The 20,337-nt window shown below is 47.9% G+C and overlaps 1 protein-coding gene across 1 annotated transcript in view; it reads right to left on the minus strand.

Annotated features, from left to right (window-relative positions):
- Positions 1–20,337, minus strand: part of tenm4 (teneurin transmembrane protein 4) — a 209,865-nt gene that overhangs the window by 53,734 nt on the left and 135,794 nt on the right. Inside the window, 5 exon segments of the mRNA XM_035385277.1 lie at positions 2,045–2,306; positions 7,262–7,381; positions 12,992–13,208; positions 14,980–15,126; positions 18,013–18,039. Of these exon segments, the coding sequence (XP_035241168.1) occupies positions 2,045–2,306; positions 7,262–7,381; positions 12,992–13,208; positions 14,980–15,126; positions 18,013–18,039 (773 nt within the window).

Below are 20,337 nucleotides of genomic sequence, written 5' to 3' on the forward strand. Positions count from 1 at the left end.
CAAACTACAGTGGTTTGACTTATCTGGTATTTATTTCAATGTTGGGGTTGGAGCCCTTGGGTTTAAAACAGCTATAAGGATTGGTTCGCCCCAGTATTTGAAACAAAACAACTGTGTGTGTGTGTTTGTGTGTGTGTCTGTCTTTGCGTATGTGTATGTATGTGTGCGTTTGCGTGCATGTGTGTGTCTTTGCGTATGTGTATGTCCATGTGCGTATGTGTGTGTTAGTGTGTGTGTGTGTGCTGGCACGTGTGTGCGCGTGTTAGAGTGTGTGTATGTGTGTGTGCGCGTTAGTATGTGTGTGCGCATGTTAGTGTGTGTGTGTGTGTGTGTGTGTGCGTGTGTTAGTGTGTGCATGTGAGTGTGCGTGAGTGTGTGTGCACGTGTTAATGTGTGTGTGTGTGCGTGCGTGTGTTAGTGTGTGCGTGTGTGTGTGTGTGCGTGCGTGCGTGCATGCGTGCGTGTGTGTGTGTGTGTGTGTGAGAAAAGGCATATCGCTGCAGGTCGTTCTTCACAAAAGCTGCAGCCCCTATACACACTCCAGTGTTGAATGGGAGGAGAGGCTGCTGAAGACAGGCTCGCGTCCCTTAAGAGCAAAGCGCTTCAGAACCGCTGTCGACCCCGGTGACCCACAATCCTGTGCACCTCTTAAGTCATATCACCGGTGTCACCAGTGCCCTGAGGTGGAAACGCACATCCATCGTGGACCAATTAAGGAGGCCATTTGCTCAGCTGGGTGAGATTCTGGTCATGGAGGTACTTTGGTTACCCGCGACTTTTTGATTTAAACGCTCTGATTTAAATGCTCTAAAAGCAACCCTACGCGTCTGCTCGATTGATCAGAACGGACCCGTACAAAGACTCTGTGAAGCGATCGATGTCCCTGAGTGGGTTTGTGTGGGCTTAGGGTGGATGAAAGATTGTGTGGATATTAACTGACTGCCCATGCACATTGAAGACAACTTTCCGCCATTAATCTAGTAAAGTCCAGAGGAAAACACAACAATTAGAATGATAGACGCACAGAGAGAACTACAATAACCCTCAAAGAACAGAGCCACGACCCCTGACCTCTGACACCCGGTTCCCATCAACAGAGGAACCAAATGATGCATGACTGTTATTTTCCCTTGACATTTTTTATTTCTTTAAGAGATTAAGCCTCCATTCCCTCTGCAATGACCTACAGAAGTGACATATCGCACACAGAACTGGTTTCCAGGAATCGGAATACAGTGAACTGAAATCCCAGCTGCGCCACTGAACTGGGTCATTAATCTGAGCGGGTTCAATGGACACAGTCAGCTTTGTGAGGGTTTTCTCATGCAACTCTCTAGAATACGGAGTTGTGCAAAGCAAATAAAACAGGGAAAAGTAATTAAGAATTAAGAATAAAGACTAATACTAAATAAATCTGATTGATGCTTGTGTTTCACACATAATTCTCACCAATACACCTGGATCAGGAAACATTACTGTAATCAAACCTGGGACATAATGCGCTAAAAATATAAATCTGCAGATTACTCAAAACAAAAAAACCATTTTCACATTTCACAGAATTTGCATAGGGATCGACAAGAGGGTTTCACATTCAATCTAAACAGTATTAAACCGTACACATTTCAAACAGGGCTAGCAGGTTAACCTGAAGGAAATGGAATTTATATCAGATATGTATCTGGCCCAGGTACGGCTGTAAATGAGTGCAAAAAAATCACTCTTTTCATTTAAAAAATTTGAAGACCAACCTCTATAAATGTGCTTTCCCTTAGGACTACATAATTTAAATATGACTTAGTAAATTTTTCTTGCCATTTTATTCTTCTCAGTATTTTTATTTATTTATTTAGTTTATTCTTACTATAATTATCAGTATTATTATGCCAGCGGTGGGTTTCACGTGACGGGTGGGTGAAGGCACAGGTGTGTGGGCCCAGGTGTGCGGGTCCAGGTGTGCGGGCCCAGGCGTGTGGGCCCAGGCGTGCGGGCACAGGCGTGCGGGCCCAGGCGTGCGGGCCCAGGTGCGGAGCCGGAAGCTCACCTGGATCTCGGGGACCACGGCGCCCCTCTCCGCGCAGGAGCCGGCGAAGGCGGTGAGGGGGGCGGGGGACAGCGCGGGGCTGGGCCGGGCGAAGCTGCTGAGGTCACAGCTGGGGATGTCGTTCTCCTCGTGCCGCATGACGATGGTGTCCATGACGAAGAAGCGTCCCCACGGCAGCCACAGCGTGTGCTCCTGGGTGATGAACGGGGCGCGCTCGAACCTCAGCGCGATGGCCACGCCCCCGTTGCTGACCAAGTCAAAACTGAAAAAATAATAATAATAATAATTGTTAGAGCTGGGAGGAATTAAAGCAGCTGCGGCCAGCTCACTTCTTCAACCCCGCCCCCCCCCCCGCCCAAATTTTTAAAAAAGAACATGCAAACCCTCACTCGCCTTCAAACATTAAAAATAATAAAAGCACAGACTTCTGCACTGAATCATAATTATGTGGTTGCCGCTATCGGTTATTCTTTAAATGGGTTTGAGTCTTAGCCCTGCGGTCAGCATGAGCAGCTAATTTGGACAAAGGGTCTCACTTCAAACGAGGCAGAGACGCAGCGTCCGTCAGAAGCATCGGAGCGCGCTGACCAGCGAATGCACTCGCTGCACGTCGCCCCGGATCAAAGCGTCCGCTAAATGACCAAAGCGCGCACTTTCGTTGGCGGCTCTCCCTAAAACCCTTAAAAATTCAGTCAAAACCGATTCAGTGAAGCCATCCATCATTCCAGCGCGGGCTGAGGGGAAACGGGATCAAGGGGGGAGCGAGGGCCGGGGGGGCGGGCGGGGGGGGGGGGGGGGGGGGGGGGGGTTGGGTTTGGGGGGGGCACATTTGTAAAGTACAGCAAGCTGCCCTTGAAAGCGGGGCGGGCGAGAAACGAGAGCGGGATCTTTCATCGGAGAAACGCGGCGCCTGGCACGCCAGCCGTCAGCGCTAACGCCCTGTAATTATGCCCCCCCCACCCCATACGAGGGCCGAAGGGCCGGCCTGTGAGAGATCACTGTTTCGTGGGGGGGGGGGGACTTAACCCTCACTTGCCTTCCATCCACCCATCCATTATCTATACCCGCCATACCCGCACTGGGGGTGCTGGAGCCTATCCCAGCATGCATTTGGTGAAAGGCAGGAATACACACAGGGCACACACACCATTCACTCGCGCACTCACGCTCCCCCGTTCCGGCTGAAGGGCTGGGCGGCGACGGGGCTGCGGCGCTCTCCACAGGCGGGCTCGGCTCCTGCGTGACTCATTCACCCGCTGCCGCCATCGCCGCCTCGTGCCCGCCCGGCAACGACTGACGGCGCGGCGGCCGCTTTTTAACGGCCAATTAGCGGCCCGGTATCCGCGGCACCCCGGGGGGAGAGCCGCGCCCCCCCCCCCCTTCCGGAACCCCCTTTCGCCGCGGAATTAGGGGCAGATCAGCGAGAGCGGGGCTGGTAATCCGCGCGCGGTAATGCCGCGGGCGTTCCCGAGGCACGGAGCGCGGCTATAAAAAGCCAACCGTGTGGCTTTTTATAGGGGGGGGGGGGGGGGACAAAGGGCCACTCACGCCCTTGACAGAGGGAGGTGGGAGCGTGATGCCGGCAATGTCCTTGCGTCCCTGCGCTATCCTACAACTCCCCCAACCCACACACACAGGCACGCGCGCACACACACACGCACACACTCCACACTCCACACGCACTCCACACTGCCGGGCTGGCTGGGGCCCCATTAAAACAAACCTCCGCTGGAAACAGCTGCAGCAGCCAATCAATAACAGAGCCAAAGGGAGCGATCAGTCACTACGGCAGCCTTCTTCCTGGGAGGCTAAACTTTATTACCGTTACCTACGGAGTTCAGCATCCTGAGGCCCGGAGGACATGCAAAGCAGCCACCGCGAAAAAACACTCATAAAATTATCATTTGAGCGCTTACTTCACCAAGCCCCGCCCCCACCTCTGCAGCAGTCCGTAAGACTAACTGCGCCTGTGAAAGGCCACTGCAAATAAACGGATCTATCGTGAAATTTACACCTTGCTAGTTTTTGGGAAATAAATGGATTCAGCCAGAAGGCCCTGAGGTGGCTGTCGCTACGCCAGCTGGACAACACGTCAGCCGGCCCAAAGTTTTTTTCAAAAGGCAATTTTGACAGCTAATCCCTTTGATACAACCCCCCCCCCCCCCCTCACACACGATAAAATAAAAAAAACAGTGAGAGAGAGAGCTTGGCCAATTCTGAGTGGATGAACAGGTGCGTTTGTGATTTCACGCGGCACTGAAGTGGGTTACTGTGATTGCAAGGGGAGCTGCTGCAGACTGGGCACGTTCACAGGAGTAACTGGGAGAGCTGTGTTTACAGATACACTGGGGGTTAGGGATGAGGAGAACATAGAGTCAGAGAGACTGAGGGGGGAGAGATAGAGGGGGGACAGGTGGAGCGAGAGAGAGAAGCAAGGGAGGGGGACAGGGAGAGAAAGCGAGATAGGAGGACGAGGGAGCGAAATAGAGAAAGGCAGGGATAGAGGGGCGAGAGAGAGTGTGAGAAAGGGGAGAGAAGGGGAGAGAGAGCCAGAAAGCAATGGAGTGATGGGAAATAAAAGAGAAGAGAGGGGGAAGAGATATAAAAAGAACAAACTGTGAATGGATATGGAAAGACAGACTACAAGTGGAGTGATGAGAAAACTGGCTTGAAAGAGAGATGAGATGAGAGAGAGACACACGAGAACAAAAAAAAGGGCAGAAACTATTCTCTCTTTCAAAAGAGATGGAGGAAGTGAGAGAGATTACAACAGTGAGAGTGGAGGATCTTCCTCTGTCGCATTATCTTTGAAGATGGCGCTGACTGATATCGATTTTTGGGAGTAGGGGAGGCGCGAGAACATAGCTCTGACCGCTGCAACGCTTTATGACAAAGCACCGTCCTTCGACCATAAAAGGACTTCCAGGAGGCGCGTTTAAAAAAAGCAGGCTTGAGCCGGAGAACATTACAGTTTAATCTGACATGATTTATGTAGTAGGGGCAGAAATCTAAAAAATAATCCTGTTTTTTTTCTTCTTTATTCAAGAAAAAATACAAAAACATAAAGCCTGTAGTTGTGTAACAGCAAGAGGAGCAAGCTGGAGTCCTTGGTGAAAGACGAATGCAATTTTGGGCCCACTGGCAAGGGTCCAGTAAACAAGACTGTCCTGAAAATATGGATCTTCCCTGAAATTTACCATGATGGTTCCACTTTTGGAAATACTAGTCATCCATCGACAGAAATAACAAAAAAAAAGGCTGGACTACCTTTTCTGGGAAAATACACAGCTTTAACACACTGCACGATGGGACAAATTAAGAGGCTATTCGTTTATCAATGTTATTGAACGCTGTGGAGCATTGCTTACGGCACGCAGTGAACTGCTTTAGCTCCAAGTGCGGGTTGCTACATCCCCTTTGATTTATTGTGTGCAAGTGGCTCCGGCTCATCCGAAACACCTGTGAAAATGCTACATTCAGCCCAGCTAGTGGTACCGAATGAAAATCAAAGCCCCTCTACTCCAAAGCTTGTCTTAAGCCTTCCCTTACAACCGAGAGGAAAATGCCTGTTGATGCGAACATGCCCACGCACATTCTCCTGCATGCATATTCACTGAATATTATTTAAAAAAATAATAAATAGAAAAGCATAATAATGAGGGTTCTGCCCTATACCAAATTTGCCTCCGGGATCAGCTTTGCCAATTTAGCACTTCTGCTGCAAGCGACTCTGGCAACTTTTCTGGCTCGGTCAGCACCATTAAATCACAGAGTGACAATTCTAAGATTACTCAAAGATCACTTTGCGGACTTGGACTAATTACCCCACCCCCCAAACATACACACTCATACACACACACCTGCACTGTTCATCTATTCATTACTGTCTCTGGTGCATGCATAACCAACTTAAGTTACATCCTGAATTTATCTGCAAGCTCCCCCATTCCTCCTACTGTAACTAAATCAAACAGGATACTGACAGTTCAAAGGACAAACCATGGCGCATAAGAAATTATATATATACATACACATATATATATATATATTTTTTTTTAATTAATTAATTTTTTTTTTAACAAATATTGGGTCCACATGCTGGGATTTGCAGTGAATAATTTGCAAGCACCACCCTCGGTACTTGTGCTGGCTTTAGCCAACCGGATTTGAACCCGCAGGCACTCCTGTTCCATTTGTTACACAGCTGGTCCCTCCAAATGGCACCACTTCACCTCAGCCTCTCCTCAACAGTGCCAACTGCACCAGCTCAAAGTTACACATTTTCAGCACTTAAGAGATATGAAAGCATACTTAATCTTTATGATCGAATTTGTGCGCCTACTGTACCAAGACACGGGAAAGCTTTAAAGTGCAGTTATTTTTTAGTATCAGCAGAGATGGCATTAGCTTTTTATGGCCCAGTTCAGAGAGCTATTCACATCTTTTAATGTGACTAAAGGAAACAAAAACATAATAAACACCAGGGTATCCAACAGACCGCAAGTCTGGAAATAAGATCAGTCACGTACAAACAATATGAATATGTAATGTGTTACTGTACAGACATCATCAGTGTCTTTGTGAATTAATTAGTCCTTTCCTAGGGGAAAACACATGGCTAGAGATGAAAATTGTAATCTCTGTGGCTAACCTTTGTAGCACTGCTCCCAGCAATCCAGCAAGTGAAACACAGCATATTGCATCAACAGGCGTTTGAAAAGCGTTTTGTGTGTGCACGCGCGTGCTTGTGGTTGTTTATGCGTGCGTGCGTGTACTAAAAAGGTGACCTCCACTTTAAGTGCACTGTACCAGGCCTGAAGCTCTGGTGTGTCTGTAGGTCATGTCTTTGCTGATATCAGGTCATTTTGGGGGACGGAATATAGAACCTTGTAAAGGCTTCCGTTAACGGTTTAAGGACAGAGAATTTTTTATCATTTCAATGCTATAAATTGAGGGCTGGATTTGTAAACTTTATATACGAGCAAAAAAAAAAAAAGTAAATGAGGATGGGGGTGTGTTTGCCAGGTTGAGGGGGGTTAAAAATGTGTGTGTTTGGGGTTGGGTTGAAGTGTTAGGAGAGGACTGAACAGGACTGAAATTCTCTGTGGTTTTGGTGAAACACTGTGATATGAGTAAAAAACACCGCATAATGTAAAAACTGCATTAGCAACGTGCCCCTGGGCAAGGTCGGGGCCAGCTCTGAGCGGACCATCTCACCTGCCGTCCTCTCTGGTGATGGTGTAGCCGTAGGCGGGGTTGTTGATGAAGCTGATGTTCACGCCCACCAGGGGGGTCCTGTCCGAGGTCACCACCTGTCCCCGGATCACACAGGCGTGGCTGAGGAGAGGGACAGACACATCCAGTAATTAAACCTCGTCGTGAGAGTACCACCCCCTGCTGGCAGATGGACGAAACACATGCGCTGAGCGTCGTTTTTTTACGATTCAGGGGACATTTCTATTGCATTCAGTTGCAACAAAAGTTAAAACAATGTTAGGGCAACTATGTGCTGTAGTGCCACTTCTGTGATGCCAATAATCATTTTAGGGAAATTACTCTGGAATATTTAACCTAAAAAGATGTACACACTCTTTGCTATACAGTGACTAATGTCTTTTCTGTAGCACGCCCAAAATATACCAACAGGCACAAGAAAAACAGCACTGCAGCTCCCAAAGACGCCATAAACGGAGAGGATGGTTCATAATTACAGCTGGCATATCAGAGCTAGGAGACCCTCCACTGGGGCGGGGGAGCTGGTGTGACGGCTGGGCTTGATTTGAATCAAAAAGCAGAAAACTGCCCTTCCTTTCAGCTTACACTACGCACAACGGACCCTCGGAGGATTCCCAAGACTCTGAAAGATGAGTTTACAAGATTCTGTACAAATTAAAAATGAGACCTTAAAATGGTCCTTCGTCATCTAATCGCAAAAAACTACAAACACAAATGGATTTTATGTACACTTGTGGACTGTACTAAAAAAGCCAAGCCCATTTATGCATTTTAGGCTTATGGGACATTGCCTTCTATCAGCAACACAAAGTAGCTCATTGCTATGCACGCCGTGGTGTGGATGACGTTTCAGCTCCTTAGCTCCAAGAAACAACATAATGTGGCGGTGCTTCACCTCTTCAATTAAACCTGAACCGCAGTGATTGTGAGATCCATTGTATGCAACATCAATTAAGGTTTTTTTTTTTTTTGTGCCCCAGAAACAAAGCACGCCATTTGCTCGATTTGCCCCCTGCTCATTCTCTGTCTCCCCGCCCAGGAGCCAATTAACACTGGTCTTGTAAGCAGGTGCCCTTTGTGATGTCACAGTGCCCTTACTGGAGGCAAGATCATTCACCTGCAATATCCCAGTCCCCGGGAAACGTGCTTAATGCTAATTTAGCCCTATTTTTCTCCCTTCAGGACACCTTGGCTGAGTGCTATTACTTTGTAAAAATGGCAGAGATGGTGCACAGACCCACGGCTGTGAGATGAGGCTCCATCTCTGTTATATTTACTCTGCATTACCTGAGGAGCAAACACATGCTGCCTTGCCTTTTGTTGCATTTAATTATTCATGCTGTCAGTTTAATTTAGAAATTCCTATTTGAAAGGTGAACTGTGGGTGCCTCTGTGTGTGTGTGTGTGGGTGTGCTGTGTGCTCAGTGTGTGATTGTTGTGTGTGCGCGTGTGTACGTGCGTGTGTACCTGGAGGACAGACACACAGGAAACTCTCTTCCCTGCCTTATCAAACCCCAAGGGGAGGGGATTCACTGCTGTCGAGACAAATGATTTAAATATTGACATCAAATACAGCGGGAGCCAGAGCTAGGAGCCGTGAACACACCGCTCCAGAGACTTCACATCGGGCGAGATTACCGAAGCAGCCACGGCACGGAGACCCAGCCCAAATCCTCAAACAAATGCGATGTTTACCTTCCTGCCTGCCTGCTCGGTCAAAAAAATTTTAAATAAAAAATTTTAAAAAAGGATGGCACCACCGCTTTTTAAAATGACACCAACACGGCGCCACCGCAGCAGTGCAGGACTGTTCAGCGGGCGGCCTGTTCTGCACAACGCCGCCCAAATAAATCACGCTCGTCTCCAGACGCCAGACGGCTGACCGACATGTGCACTGCGACCGTCTCGCAAACACGACAAACAAACAAGTCTGTTTTACATTACATGCTTTACATTACATTACAGGCATTTAGCAGACGCTCTTTTAACGCTGTTTTAACAACAACAACAACAAAAAAAAAACAAATTCAGCAATGCAAACGTAACAAGTGGGCCGATGAAGACCAAACAAACACGTCACAGCGTGTTACAGTAAACTGTGAATGTGGCCCTGGCGTCCCTTTTTTTACAGTCTTTTCTATGTAATTATGGTCAGGTAAACGGAATCTAATGAAATGCCACCCCGAACCTCAGCCACTCCAGGTGAAGGAAATATGCATTAGCCAATTAGCGCACGCGCTCAGCATCAGGAAACGGGCTACTTAACACGAGTGCCGCTTGAATCCGAAGGCATTTTATGCACTCCCACACTTCGCTCGGCGTTAAAGGAATGAGCTAAGCAATAATGGAACTCGTTCAAAAGAGAAGCGCACGCAGACCTTACTACTGATGACTTAAAAGGCCTGCTGACAAACAGGTCGACGGGGTTTGATACGAGTCCGTTTGAGAGCTCCGACTGGCGAATGCTGTGTTGTCGGCGCTCCGTGTTCGCTAAATACGATGTATGAGATGAGCTATGCTACATGCTATATGTGTTGAGCCGCATACACAACGTGTTGATTGCTGTGTATGCTTTATGTGGTGCTATATGCTGCTATGTGTGCTCTATCTGCTCAAAGTGTCGCTGTGTGCTTGCTGGGGACTTAATGATGGTTATTAGTTGCTGTGTATGTGCTATCATGTCATGAACTGTGTTTTATGTTTTTCCATCGACGTGCCCAGGCACTACAGTTGAAAATTAGCCCTTACGGCTAAATCTGAAAATTTTGACATTATGTTTATTAATGTGCATTAAGGTCCCTCCTTCTAAATAAATAAACTTGTAAACTAGAATTAAGAGCAAACCTGCATTTAACACTGCAAAATAGTCAGTAAAACAACTACTAAAATAGTTAAATCGACTAATAGAGTCGATTTAAATCTTGACAAAGTCAATTCAACAGCGTGAGACCAGTAGACATGTCCTATCATGTCTGATTTGGCATTGAGGAGTCATGTGACCGGGCCTGTGGGCTTCACCGGTTGCTGTAGGCCATGTCATTGGCCTGCTCCTTGTGGTAAGACAGCAGTGACAGCAGTTCAAACAGCACCAGCAGCAAGAGGAAGTGGTAAGTCAATCAATAAGGGCAGAAGAGACGGGGGGGGGGATGGGGTGGGCGAGGGGGTGTCTGTGTTCCAGCGAAGACTCGGGCTCCGATCTTACCCAGGAGCCTGTTCTCTGCCCCAGGTCCCTGATCATAACTGCTCCTATTGGTCGGCGGGATTAACAGTCATAAATAATGAACAATCAGGGAGGTTTTCCCTCTTTTTCAGGTGAGCTGAGGTCTTTATGTTCCCCGGTTCAGCTCCGCCTTTTCTCCTTAATTTATTTATGAATCATTTTATAACAAGAGAGACCAGACACACACACACACACACACACACACATGCACGCAAGCACACACACATGAGCGTGTATGTGTGATATGTGCGATATGTGCGTGTATAAGAGAGAGTGTGTGTGTATGAGAGAGAGTGAGATCTGACTCTCTAAGTCTGTTTAGTTCAGCTGGGTGTGTGCATGCGTGCACGTGTGTGGGTGTGTGTGTGTGCACCTGCACGTGCGTAGGAGTATGCGTGTGCACGCGCATGTGCGTGGAAGTGTGCGTGTGTGCGTGTGTGTGTGTGTGTGTGTGTGCGTGCACCTGCGTGTAAATGCATTGTGTGTGTGTGTGCCTGCGTGCATATGTATGTTTGTGCGTGTGTGGTTGCCCATGAGAGGGTGACACAAAAATGTGTTTGCGTGCGTGTGTCTGTGTGCCTGTGTGTGCATGCGTGTGCATGCGTGTGCACGTTTGTGCACATTTGCGCACGAGAGGGTGCACAGAAAATGCCCTGCCGGGATTTAACAGCACATGGCGTGAGGCGCAAACGCGTATAAAGGGAACGCGCTCTGGCTAATGACGCACGGGCCATGGTCGAAGCTCTGAGACGCGTGACAAATTAGAGCTGAGAAGAGCATCCGCGGGAGAACGGGCACTTCACACACGCTGCTCCTCACAGGACGGACAGGCGATCAGCTATGCTGGGCTAAAAATAGAGCTACACCAACCCGGCACTTCTCTGGCATCCTATTTTTCAGCCTACGGGAAGGGGAAAAAAAAAAATGAAATAAAAAAACCCTTCACAGAGACCAGGCTTCAGCATATAATGGGGTCTCTTGCCAATTTTTTTTGATTGAGGTTTCTCTAAATTATTATTCCTGTGATTTTTTTTCCCCTCTGCTTTTCTGAACAGAACCAGAAGTCTGTGTTCTCTTCGCTGTATTTCTCTATTTTTCTTTTCTTTTTTGTGCGCGTGCGTGCGTGCGTGCATGCGTGCGTGCGTGTCTGTTTGTCTGTCTGTCTGTCAGATGGGGGGATGAATGATATCAATTATTTATTTAATTTATTTTTTAAAAGAGGGTGAGAGAAAATGTATCTAAGAGACACGCAGATGTAAATATGGTGCCGGGGAACGCGGGCCGCGATTAAAGATGAAAAAAAAACTACGACAGAGAGGGAGGCACCCCGATCTGACATGGGACTCGGTGAATATGATAATATGACAGCCTCTCTGATACCAGTCCTGAGGCTGTATCTCTCTCTCTCTCCCTTCCTCCCTCGCTCTCTCTCTCTCTGCCTGCTAAGCAGTGCAGAAACCATGCAACTAATATGATTTAGTTTTTCTTATTTATTTATATATTTATGTGTGTGAATATCCCAAAATCTTTCTTCTACCCCCTTTCCTCTGTACGACTGCATGTTGTGTCTACCTGTCAGGCCCCTGCTCCCGTCATTACAGTGACAGGTGACACCGGCGTGTGTTTACAGAGAACAGCATCAATCTCCATACACCTTCTGGGTTTGGGTTGGACACATTTAGCCTTTATACTGCAGATAAGCGCTGTCAGAACCAGTGACTGGGTGGCACGACAGTGCGGAAGTACAAAAACTTTCACTGGGTTTTTATTTATTTTTTTTTAAATAGTTACCTACCGATTCCATGAATCTTCAGATAAGAGTCAAGCTCTGACTCATTTTTAAAAGGCAACTGAAGCAAACAGAAAACAGGTTTTCAGAGTAGTCGCTGTTGCCCTTCAGGTAAAATGTGCTTCACCATTTTAAATAAAGAGCAGGCTTTTTATTTAAACGTAGCATTATTACTGACTATACTTTAATGACTTGGACTCAGCGGTAACCAACTGAGGTTAGACATAACGCTGTGCCGCTGTGATTTTCTTACTTTTTCATTGCTTATGATTTACAAAAAAAAACTGCTTATGATCGGTGGTATTCTACATATTATTCTCTGTCTGTTGCGTCAAAGAAATATTACATAAAAAATTGATTAGCCTAAGTGTCTTGAACTAGCAACTTAAACCATGGGAACCCTGCACTGTTTGTAAATGGCAGGATATAATGCATTAAGTGTGGGCTATATGAAGGCTATAAGGGAATCAAGTGTCTTGTGACAGGCAGCCAAGGCTGGGGGGATCACTTCCATTTCAGTTCAGCCAATTTAGGAAATGAATCGAAAATAAATCTAATTTGAAAATGTTCTACAGGGGGAATCTTGAGTTTAATAAAGTGCATTTGAATTCATTTCATTTCCTGAATTGGTTGATCCGAGATGGAGTATTCGCGGAACCCTGGCGGGCGGGCGGGTGGGGTCCTGGTTTACGGGGCAACTGACCGGCCTTGGAAGGGGTTGGCGCCGGGGATGATGTGCGTGCTGTCCCTGCCCACCAGGAAGCGGACCCGGTCGTAGAAGCTCTGCAGGTTGCTCTGCGTGGAGGGCGTCTGGGTCTCCTGGATGATGTCCAGCGGGTCCGGAGAGCCCACGCACAGGGAGGTCACATGACAGGAAGCCTGGAGACAGCAGTCCGGGTCCATGCAGTCCACAAGGCCATCTGTACAGGGGGAACACGGGAGGGTAAAACTCACCAAAAGCCCCACAGACAAAATCACAAAATGCCCCCCCCCCCCCCCCCGGCAAAATCACAAACTGCCCCACAGACAAACTCACAAACTGCCCCTCAAGCAAAACTTGCCAGCTGCACCTCGAGCAAAAATCACTGACTGTCTCTCAAACAGCCTAGACATTAGCTAATATTTGCAAAAACTGTCGATGTTCCAGAACATTCTGCACCAAGAGCTCTTTCTCGGCACAGTTTCCTTGCCGTACCACTTATACCCCTGCGAACTTGTGAAATTATTTATTGTGTTTTCCAATTCATAAAAGGTAGGGCTACAATTGAGTGCACCTACCACCGGTAGCAGTTACTCATTTAGAGAAAAAGAAAAAAGGCAAAACAATTTTTAAGCGTTATAAAGAGCCACGTCCCCGGGAGGATAGCGGCCGTTAGCTGCTCTGGCTTTGAATGGCTCCGTCCCCTCGACAGATCCAGCCAGAACAGTTCAAACGCCGCACAACAGCTGTGGAGAGCGCCCTTCCTGGGATGAACTGGGTCGCCAGACACCGTTCTCTGCGTCCTATCTGGTCCGACGGAAGTTAAAAATATCCACCCTGTCGTGATTTAGTCAATCCCCCTGTAGGGGGGGTTTTAACATCTGAGCCGCCGTAGGTCTGGTTCTTTACACAGTTCTGGGCCGATAAACTGACCCTCTATAAATAAAGATGAGCCAGCACATAATGCTGGATTTTTTTTTTTTTTCTATTTAAAGAAAAAGAAGGCAGTCAGTGGCATCATCTTTCGAGCAAACGGTCTTTCCCCAGTGAAGCGCGAGCTGTGACCAGCACTCAGGAGGTGTTGAAACCCTTCAGCCAGACGCCGCTGTACGGAACGGGCGCCCGCGATGCTTTTCACAAGCTAGCGCTGCGAATCCTCACACAGCTCCAGACCTGTGTTCAGCTTAAATCGGTAGAGTTCTCCAGAAAATGTCAAACGGTAAAATATAAAAGCACCTTCCGCTCCCTACCATGTTTGTCCACGATGACGCATAACAAGTGCCAAAAGAAACCCCAGTCAATTCCGTTTGCACCTTGTCCTTCAGTGATATTTAGAGCTTTGAACTGTAATAAATGAAGTACTGCAGAGCTACCTAATAATAAACAGAGAACACTTGTTTAACCAAACAAAAGTCACTCCCCACTTTTGCAGAGTTCATGACTCTTTATATAGCAAACCGGCTCCACCATTTTGATCACACCTGAGAGAGCCAAAGACATGTCCATACTTACCCACATGAAGCAGTCAGGAAAGGAAAAAAAAAAAAAAGACAGACAAAAAAACCTTGCATATCTTTATCTGACATGGATGTCAAACTCCAGACCAGGAGGGCCGCATTGTCTGCAGGTTTAACTCCAGTCCAAGAGAGCCGCAGTGTCTGTAGGTTTAACTCCCGTCCTGGAGGGCCGCAGTGATTGCAAGTTTAACTCTAGTCCTGGAGGGCCGCAGTGCTTCCTGGTTTTCGGGGCGTTTCTGCACCAATGAGTCATATAAGTCATTGATTGGCTGAAGAGTCCACACACCGTGTCCTCAAGGCCTTTAAATTGGCTGCTGATTGAAAGGAGAACAGAAAAACCGGCAGAACTACAGCCCTCCAGGCCTGGAGTTAGACACCGTGGATCTGTGATACTGTGAGGGGCTAGCCGGGCGGCCGCTGATGTTTCGGGCTCTCCTCGCCGTTGCACGACAACGGCGTCCGACCGGTCCTCACCTGCGTCGTTGTCCTTGCCGTCGCTACAGGCCGTCTCCATGGACGTGTCACATCCGCTGCCCCTCCAGCCCAGCTGGCACACGCAGTACCAGCCGCTGTTACCCAGCGTGCATCTGCCATTACCGCTGCACAGGCCGGGGCAGCCCTCTGCACCAGCAAAGACAAATAAACAAAGGTTATGTTGGCGAATGATTTAAACATTAACAAGCAAATAAGAGAGCTAGCCCAAAACACAGACAACACAATGCTGGTAAGAGACCAAGATGTGTAACAGTAAGAGGAAATGGAGGCTGTTTACATCTACAGCTGGGTCCGATGGCAAAGATACTATACTACCCGAAGATGCCCAAATTTAAAGACACTTTCCCACAGCAATTTGGGAGAGGAAGTAGGAAGTGGAGGAAGTGGTTTAATCGGATACGCGAGTTTCTGAATCTTCTGTTGTCGTTCCCTATTGAAACAGAATCAATGAGCAGGGATTTATCGCGTCGGTATTTCCTCATTAGTAAAGCAGCCTGTGCCCTTAACTCACGGAGAGACAAAAACCTTTTTTTGTGTGGTAAGGCAGCGCTCACGCTCATTCTGAAAATCCCCAAAGTATGAGGATTGTATGGTTTTCCAAAGTAATGCACCCCTTTCTCTGCAGATAAAATTCAATCTATGCAGAGCAGTGGATGCTAAATTAGCCTTGATAATATCGAAAGCATATCACAGGTCTGTCTGTCGAGGTTCAAGCAAAATCAAAACAAGAGAAATGTACTAAGAAGAGTATTACTGATGCATTCATTATTATTATTGTTATTATTATTGTCATTATTATTAAATAGTAGTAGTGGTAATAGCATTATTATTATTATTTTTATTTTTATTATTATAAGTAGTAGTAGTCGTACTAGTAGTAGTAGTAGTTGTAGTAGTGTTAGCAGTAGTAGCAATAGTAACAGAGAGGTGCTGAAGTCACATGACCCAGAGAGTGAAAAAATCCAAAGCGACAAAGTGTGGCTCAGAGTCTCCTCTTCCCAAGGACAGAGATAAGGGCGGCTTGTTTTTCATCCCACCCCCTCCTTCGCCAGTTATCTGTTACCTTCCGATCCGATCTTCCCCCTCGACGCAAACAGAGAAGAACGCCCCCCCCCCCACCCCCCCCGATCCCCCACCGAGTCGCGTTTTTACATTACAGAGGCGGCCGGGGTGGGGAACTCTCCTTCTGCCCCCGTTCTGTCAGCCGGGACGGTAGCGGGGGCGGATTCGTGGGGTGTGGGGGGCGTGGAGGAGGAAGGAGGTCTGACAGGGCTGGGCCCAGTCTCTCTGAGACTCGGCGGCCGCCTTACCCAACACACCGACTGAAGATGCCGAACACAGCGTCGTTTTCAACACTTCAGTCGGTGGTACAGCAGCAGTGGCTGTGCGCAGCGCTTAACCTGCTACTCTTCAAAACAACGAGGCAACTCAGAGAGAAAATTCTGCTGGAGACCAGGGCTGCCCAGCCCCATTCCTGAAGATCTACCGTCCTTGTAGGCTTTCACTCCAACCAAAGCGCACCTGATTCTACTAAATAAAATCTCTAGCTGTTGAACGAGGCGTGCTCTGTTAGGGTTTGAGTGAAAGGGAATCTCCAGGAACAGGGTTGGGCAGCCCTGTGCTACCGAATAGCTGCTTGTTACTTCAGCACACGTAAGCCTGACGGATTGAAAACATCTCCAGATCAACAATAGAGGAACACAAGCGTGGTGAGGTTAACGACCAGGGGCCCCAGTCTGCAGACCTGGGGGGGGGGGGGGGGCGCGGAGATCCACACCGCTGCAGCGGCACGATTGAAAGCTTGCGGGCTCTGTGGCCCTCAAGGACAGCAGCAAGGGGCATGCCACACTGTTACAACAGTTCAAAGCTCAAATGGTAAAACCGGGACTGCCCTACTTCTGATACTGCTAACCGGCAGGTTTTCCCTCCCCCACCCCAGCAAAGACGCCCCGTGATTAATGTGTGGCAGAGCTGGCTGATGAGACTTATTACAAGTATAGAAAAAATTAAAAACCTCTCTTCCCTTTTCTGTCTCTTCTCTTCCTCTACCCCACTCTCCCCCCTTTCCCCCCACTCCCTCTCTCCTTCTCTCTATCTCCCTCTCTTCTCTCGGCTGGCTGCGATGCATCTCCATTGGCGGCCCTCCGAAGAGAGGGCACGCCCGTCCAAAGAGAAGCCTGCCACGCCATGGCGGCTCCACTGGGGGCAGTGCCTCCCGCCGTGGGGCCGGTCGATTACCACGGACGAGGAAAGAAAAAGAGAAGCACAAGCTCTCTCTCCCCTCCCCCCCCCCAATCCCCATCCCCTCCACCTCAGCCCCTGAACCCTCTTAATTAGCGTGGATGCTGCTTCAGCACCTACTGGGCCCGGCTCCCAGCAGCGAGGTCATACATTATGCATGGCGCTAGTTAACTGAACCCTATCCACACCTCCCCCCCCTCACAGATCTGCAAGGGGAGCCACACAGGGGTCCCACCAAGGCTGGGCCACACAGCAGGGCGGCACAGTGCCCTCTCAGAGCGGGACAGGGGGGACACAGTCTCCCGCGAAAAGAGCCAGCGCTAATTTACTCTAACAAAAATAAATAAATTTAAAAACCGCTGGCAACCGCAGTACAGTCGGAGTCAATTTTCAGTCAAATGAGGAAATTAATTTGAAGTTCAGTTCAGGAATTGACAAAGAACAATATGCGCCATTTCCCAATTCGCCAACCGAGTCTGACTTAGTTTCCAGAATTGACTGAATAGACCCCTACCCTGGAGACAAGGCACAGACTGGAGGCGCTGATTTCTTTTTAATCTCATTGTCCTTGGATTGTGGGGAAGGTGAGGAGGAGGAGGAAGAGGAGGAGAAGATGGTGTGTTAATGGCGGGGCGAATGAGGACTGGCAGATGTGAAGACGGACGGACTGGCGGACGTGAAGACGGATGGACTGACAGAATTAGTGAACGAGCCGAGCCGGCTCTGGAGGGAGAAACCAAATATGAAGAGGAAGGAGGAGGAAGACCATACCTTTCACTACCTGATCCAGATAGTGAGCTTCGGGGAGATAAAAGACAACACATATAAGGGAGGGTTGGACAGTGCCACGTTCCGCTACAGACGGCAGACGGCTAGGCTGTGTTAGTCGGTTTACACTACAAAAGGGAGAGATAAGAACAGTCTTGAGACTGGCCGCATGCAGAGAGCGCAAAAACAAGCAAGGGAGGGAGGGAGGGAGGGAGGGAGGGAGGGAAGGAGAGTGTGAATGAGAGAGAGAGGAAGAGATGGAGGAAGAGAAGATCATTTCAATACATTTCTGTTTACCAAGTCCAGGGATCAGCGGAAAATCCCGCTCTGCCAAAAGCATCGCCGCGTTTCATTGCTTTTCTGCAACAAAGGCAGATTGGATTCCGCAGCCTTTCAAATCCCTCGGACGACACCGGCCAAGGTGAGCGCCGGCGAGCGGGAAGCGGACGCCGATCCGCCATCGTCCGCACGCACGCGCGTGCGTGCCCGCCGCCAGGCGCGGAGAACGCGGAGGACGACGCCCGCTAATGCCCGTTTTACGCGCCCCGCATCACGGCCTGACGCGCGTCCTGCGTGTGACGCGTTTTTGTTTTTATGTTTTTACGTGTATTTCCCATCACACGTCATGCCTCTTCCGTTATTAAACACTGAAATTCAGGCAGGACTGTGATCTTTTGCACTTTTAAAAGGACGAACACCCAGAGCCAGAGGAACTCCAAGGCGCGGAATCCACGTCAACATGACGCACATGACAGTAATATCAATAATGCACACGTGGAAGATTAAGCATGCGGGCTATTATTCACGAGGACTTCGCTTCAGCTGAATGGGTCCCTGCCAGCCTTCGAGAGAAATGATCTTTCTTCGGCCTAATTTTGGAACGAGCCGTCCTCGTAATGACCGTGACTCTTCTCCTTCATCAGCTCTTTCACCTCTCTTCTTTTAAAGGTGTAGGGTTTCTCGTTTATAAGATGTGTGGAAGGACTTTCGCACAAGGCTCCACACCTAACAGGACTGTGATAAACAGTATGGTAATCTAGGACACATTACAGATGGAAACAAGAAGATGGTCGATGACGAAGAAGCACTTCTGACAACCTGCTTCAGTGCATTAAAGTTCTTTGGGGAGAGGACAAAGTATAGGCAAAAAATGAAAAGAAAGGCAGCAAGAAGTTAGGCATTCTAGGAAACAGAGTTTCTTAAAGGCATAGTTCTAATTCTGGGATTTAAAAAAAATACGTTATTTCAGTTTTAGAGTATTTTTCAGATTGGCCCAGACAGTTTCCTTGTGATATGAAGGATATACTCAGTAGCGTAGTGTATTTTCTTGCTTTAAGCAACAAATACTCCTATGCTCAAATGTTCCAATACATGCCACTGTAAAGCTGACAGTTCATCACAACTTCTGTAAACATGTAAAACACCCTTCACCACACAAAAAGCTGTCCGGATCAATCGAAAACATACAATGAAAATAACAATGAAATAATATACATTTAAAAAACTCCAGAAAGTGAAATATCCCTTTAAGAGTGAGTGCTTTCATTGGACTTGGCCTTTCGATTTGTCTGCAGGAAGACGTATCTTTAGAAATGACGAGAGAAAACAAAAATCAAATGAAAACACGGACTTCAGGCAACAGCCCATGCACATTATGGATGTCTACTCTTATAGACATTGAATATGCATCAAAATATTGCATATGTGTGAGCTTTTTGGGAAAAAAATTTTTACACTGCAATATGTGAAAGCAACAGTAATAAGAATGTTTTCCCATATATTGTGAAGTACCTTTAATTATTAAATGATTTATTTGAATGTAGTACTATGTATTCCATGTTCGTACGGACATGTACAAATGGATCGCACACACAGAGCTGCCAGACCTGTGCAGAAAATGGTGACTCACACACCGCTATACCCTATGCTAAAAATATTCGGCTCAATCCATCCGCAGAGCAGTGTTAACTGAGCAGCTTAAGCTCAGCAGACGGTCGGAGAGCGGGAAAACCTGTGAGCTGTGCGCTTTTTTCTTTCTTTTTCTTTTTTTTTTTCCTGGCACTATTGCCCGGAGAAGTGGAGAGAATCGCTCGGTCCGCTCAGCGCAGACACGAGCGTGACATGCCTGTTCGTCACAGACGATGTTTTACATCAAACCGCTGAACCCTCGCACAAAAATAAATAAAATAAATAAAATAAAATGAATAAACGAAGACACCTAGCGGCGTGGTGACTGACAGGAGACGCGTGGTGACGGGCGATAAGCGCGTTGTGGGGGTTTCTGCGCGGTGCTGATCCCTGCGCTGATCAGCCGGACAGGTGGCTGCA

Source organism: Anguilla anguilla, chromosome 12 (genome assembly GCF_013347855.1).
Source record: "Anguilla anguilla isolate fAngAng1 chromosome 12, fAngAng1.pri, whole genome shotgun sequence".
Classification (NCBI taxonomy): domain Eukaryota; kingdom Metazoa; phylum Chordata; class Actinopteri; order Anguilliformes; family Anguillidae; genus Anguilla; species Anguilla anguilla.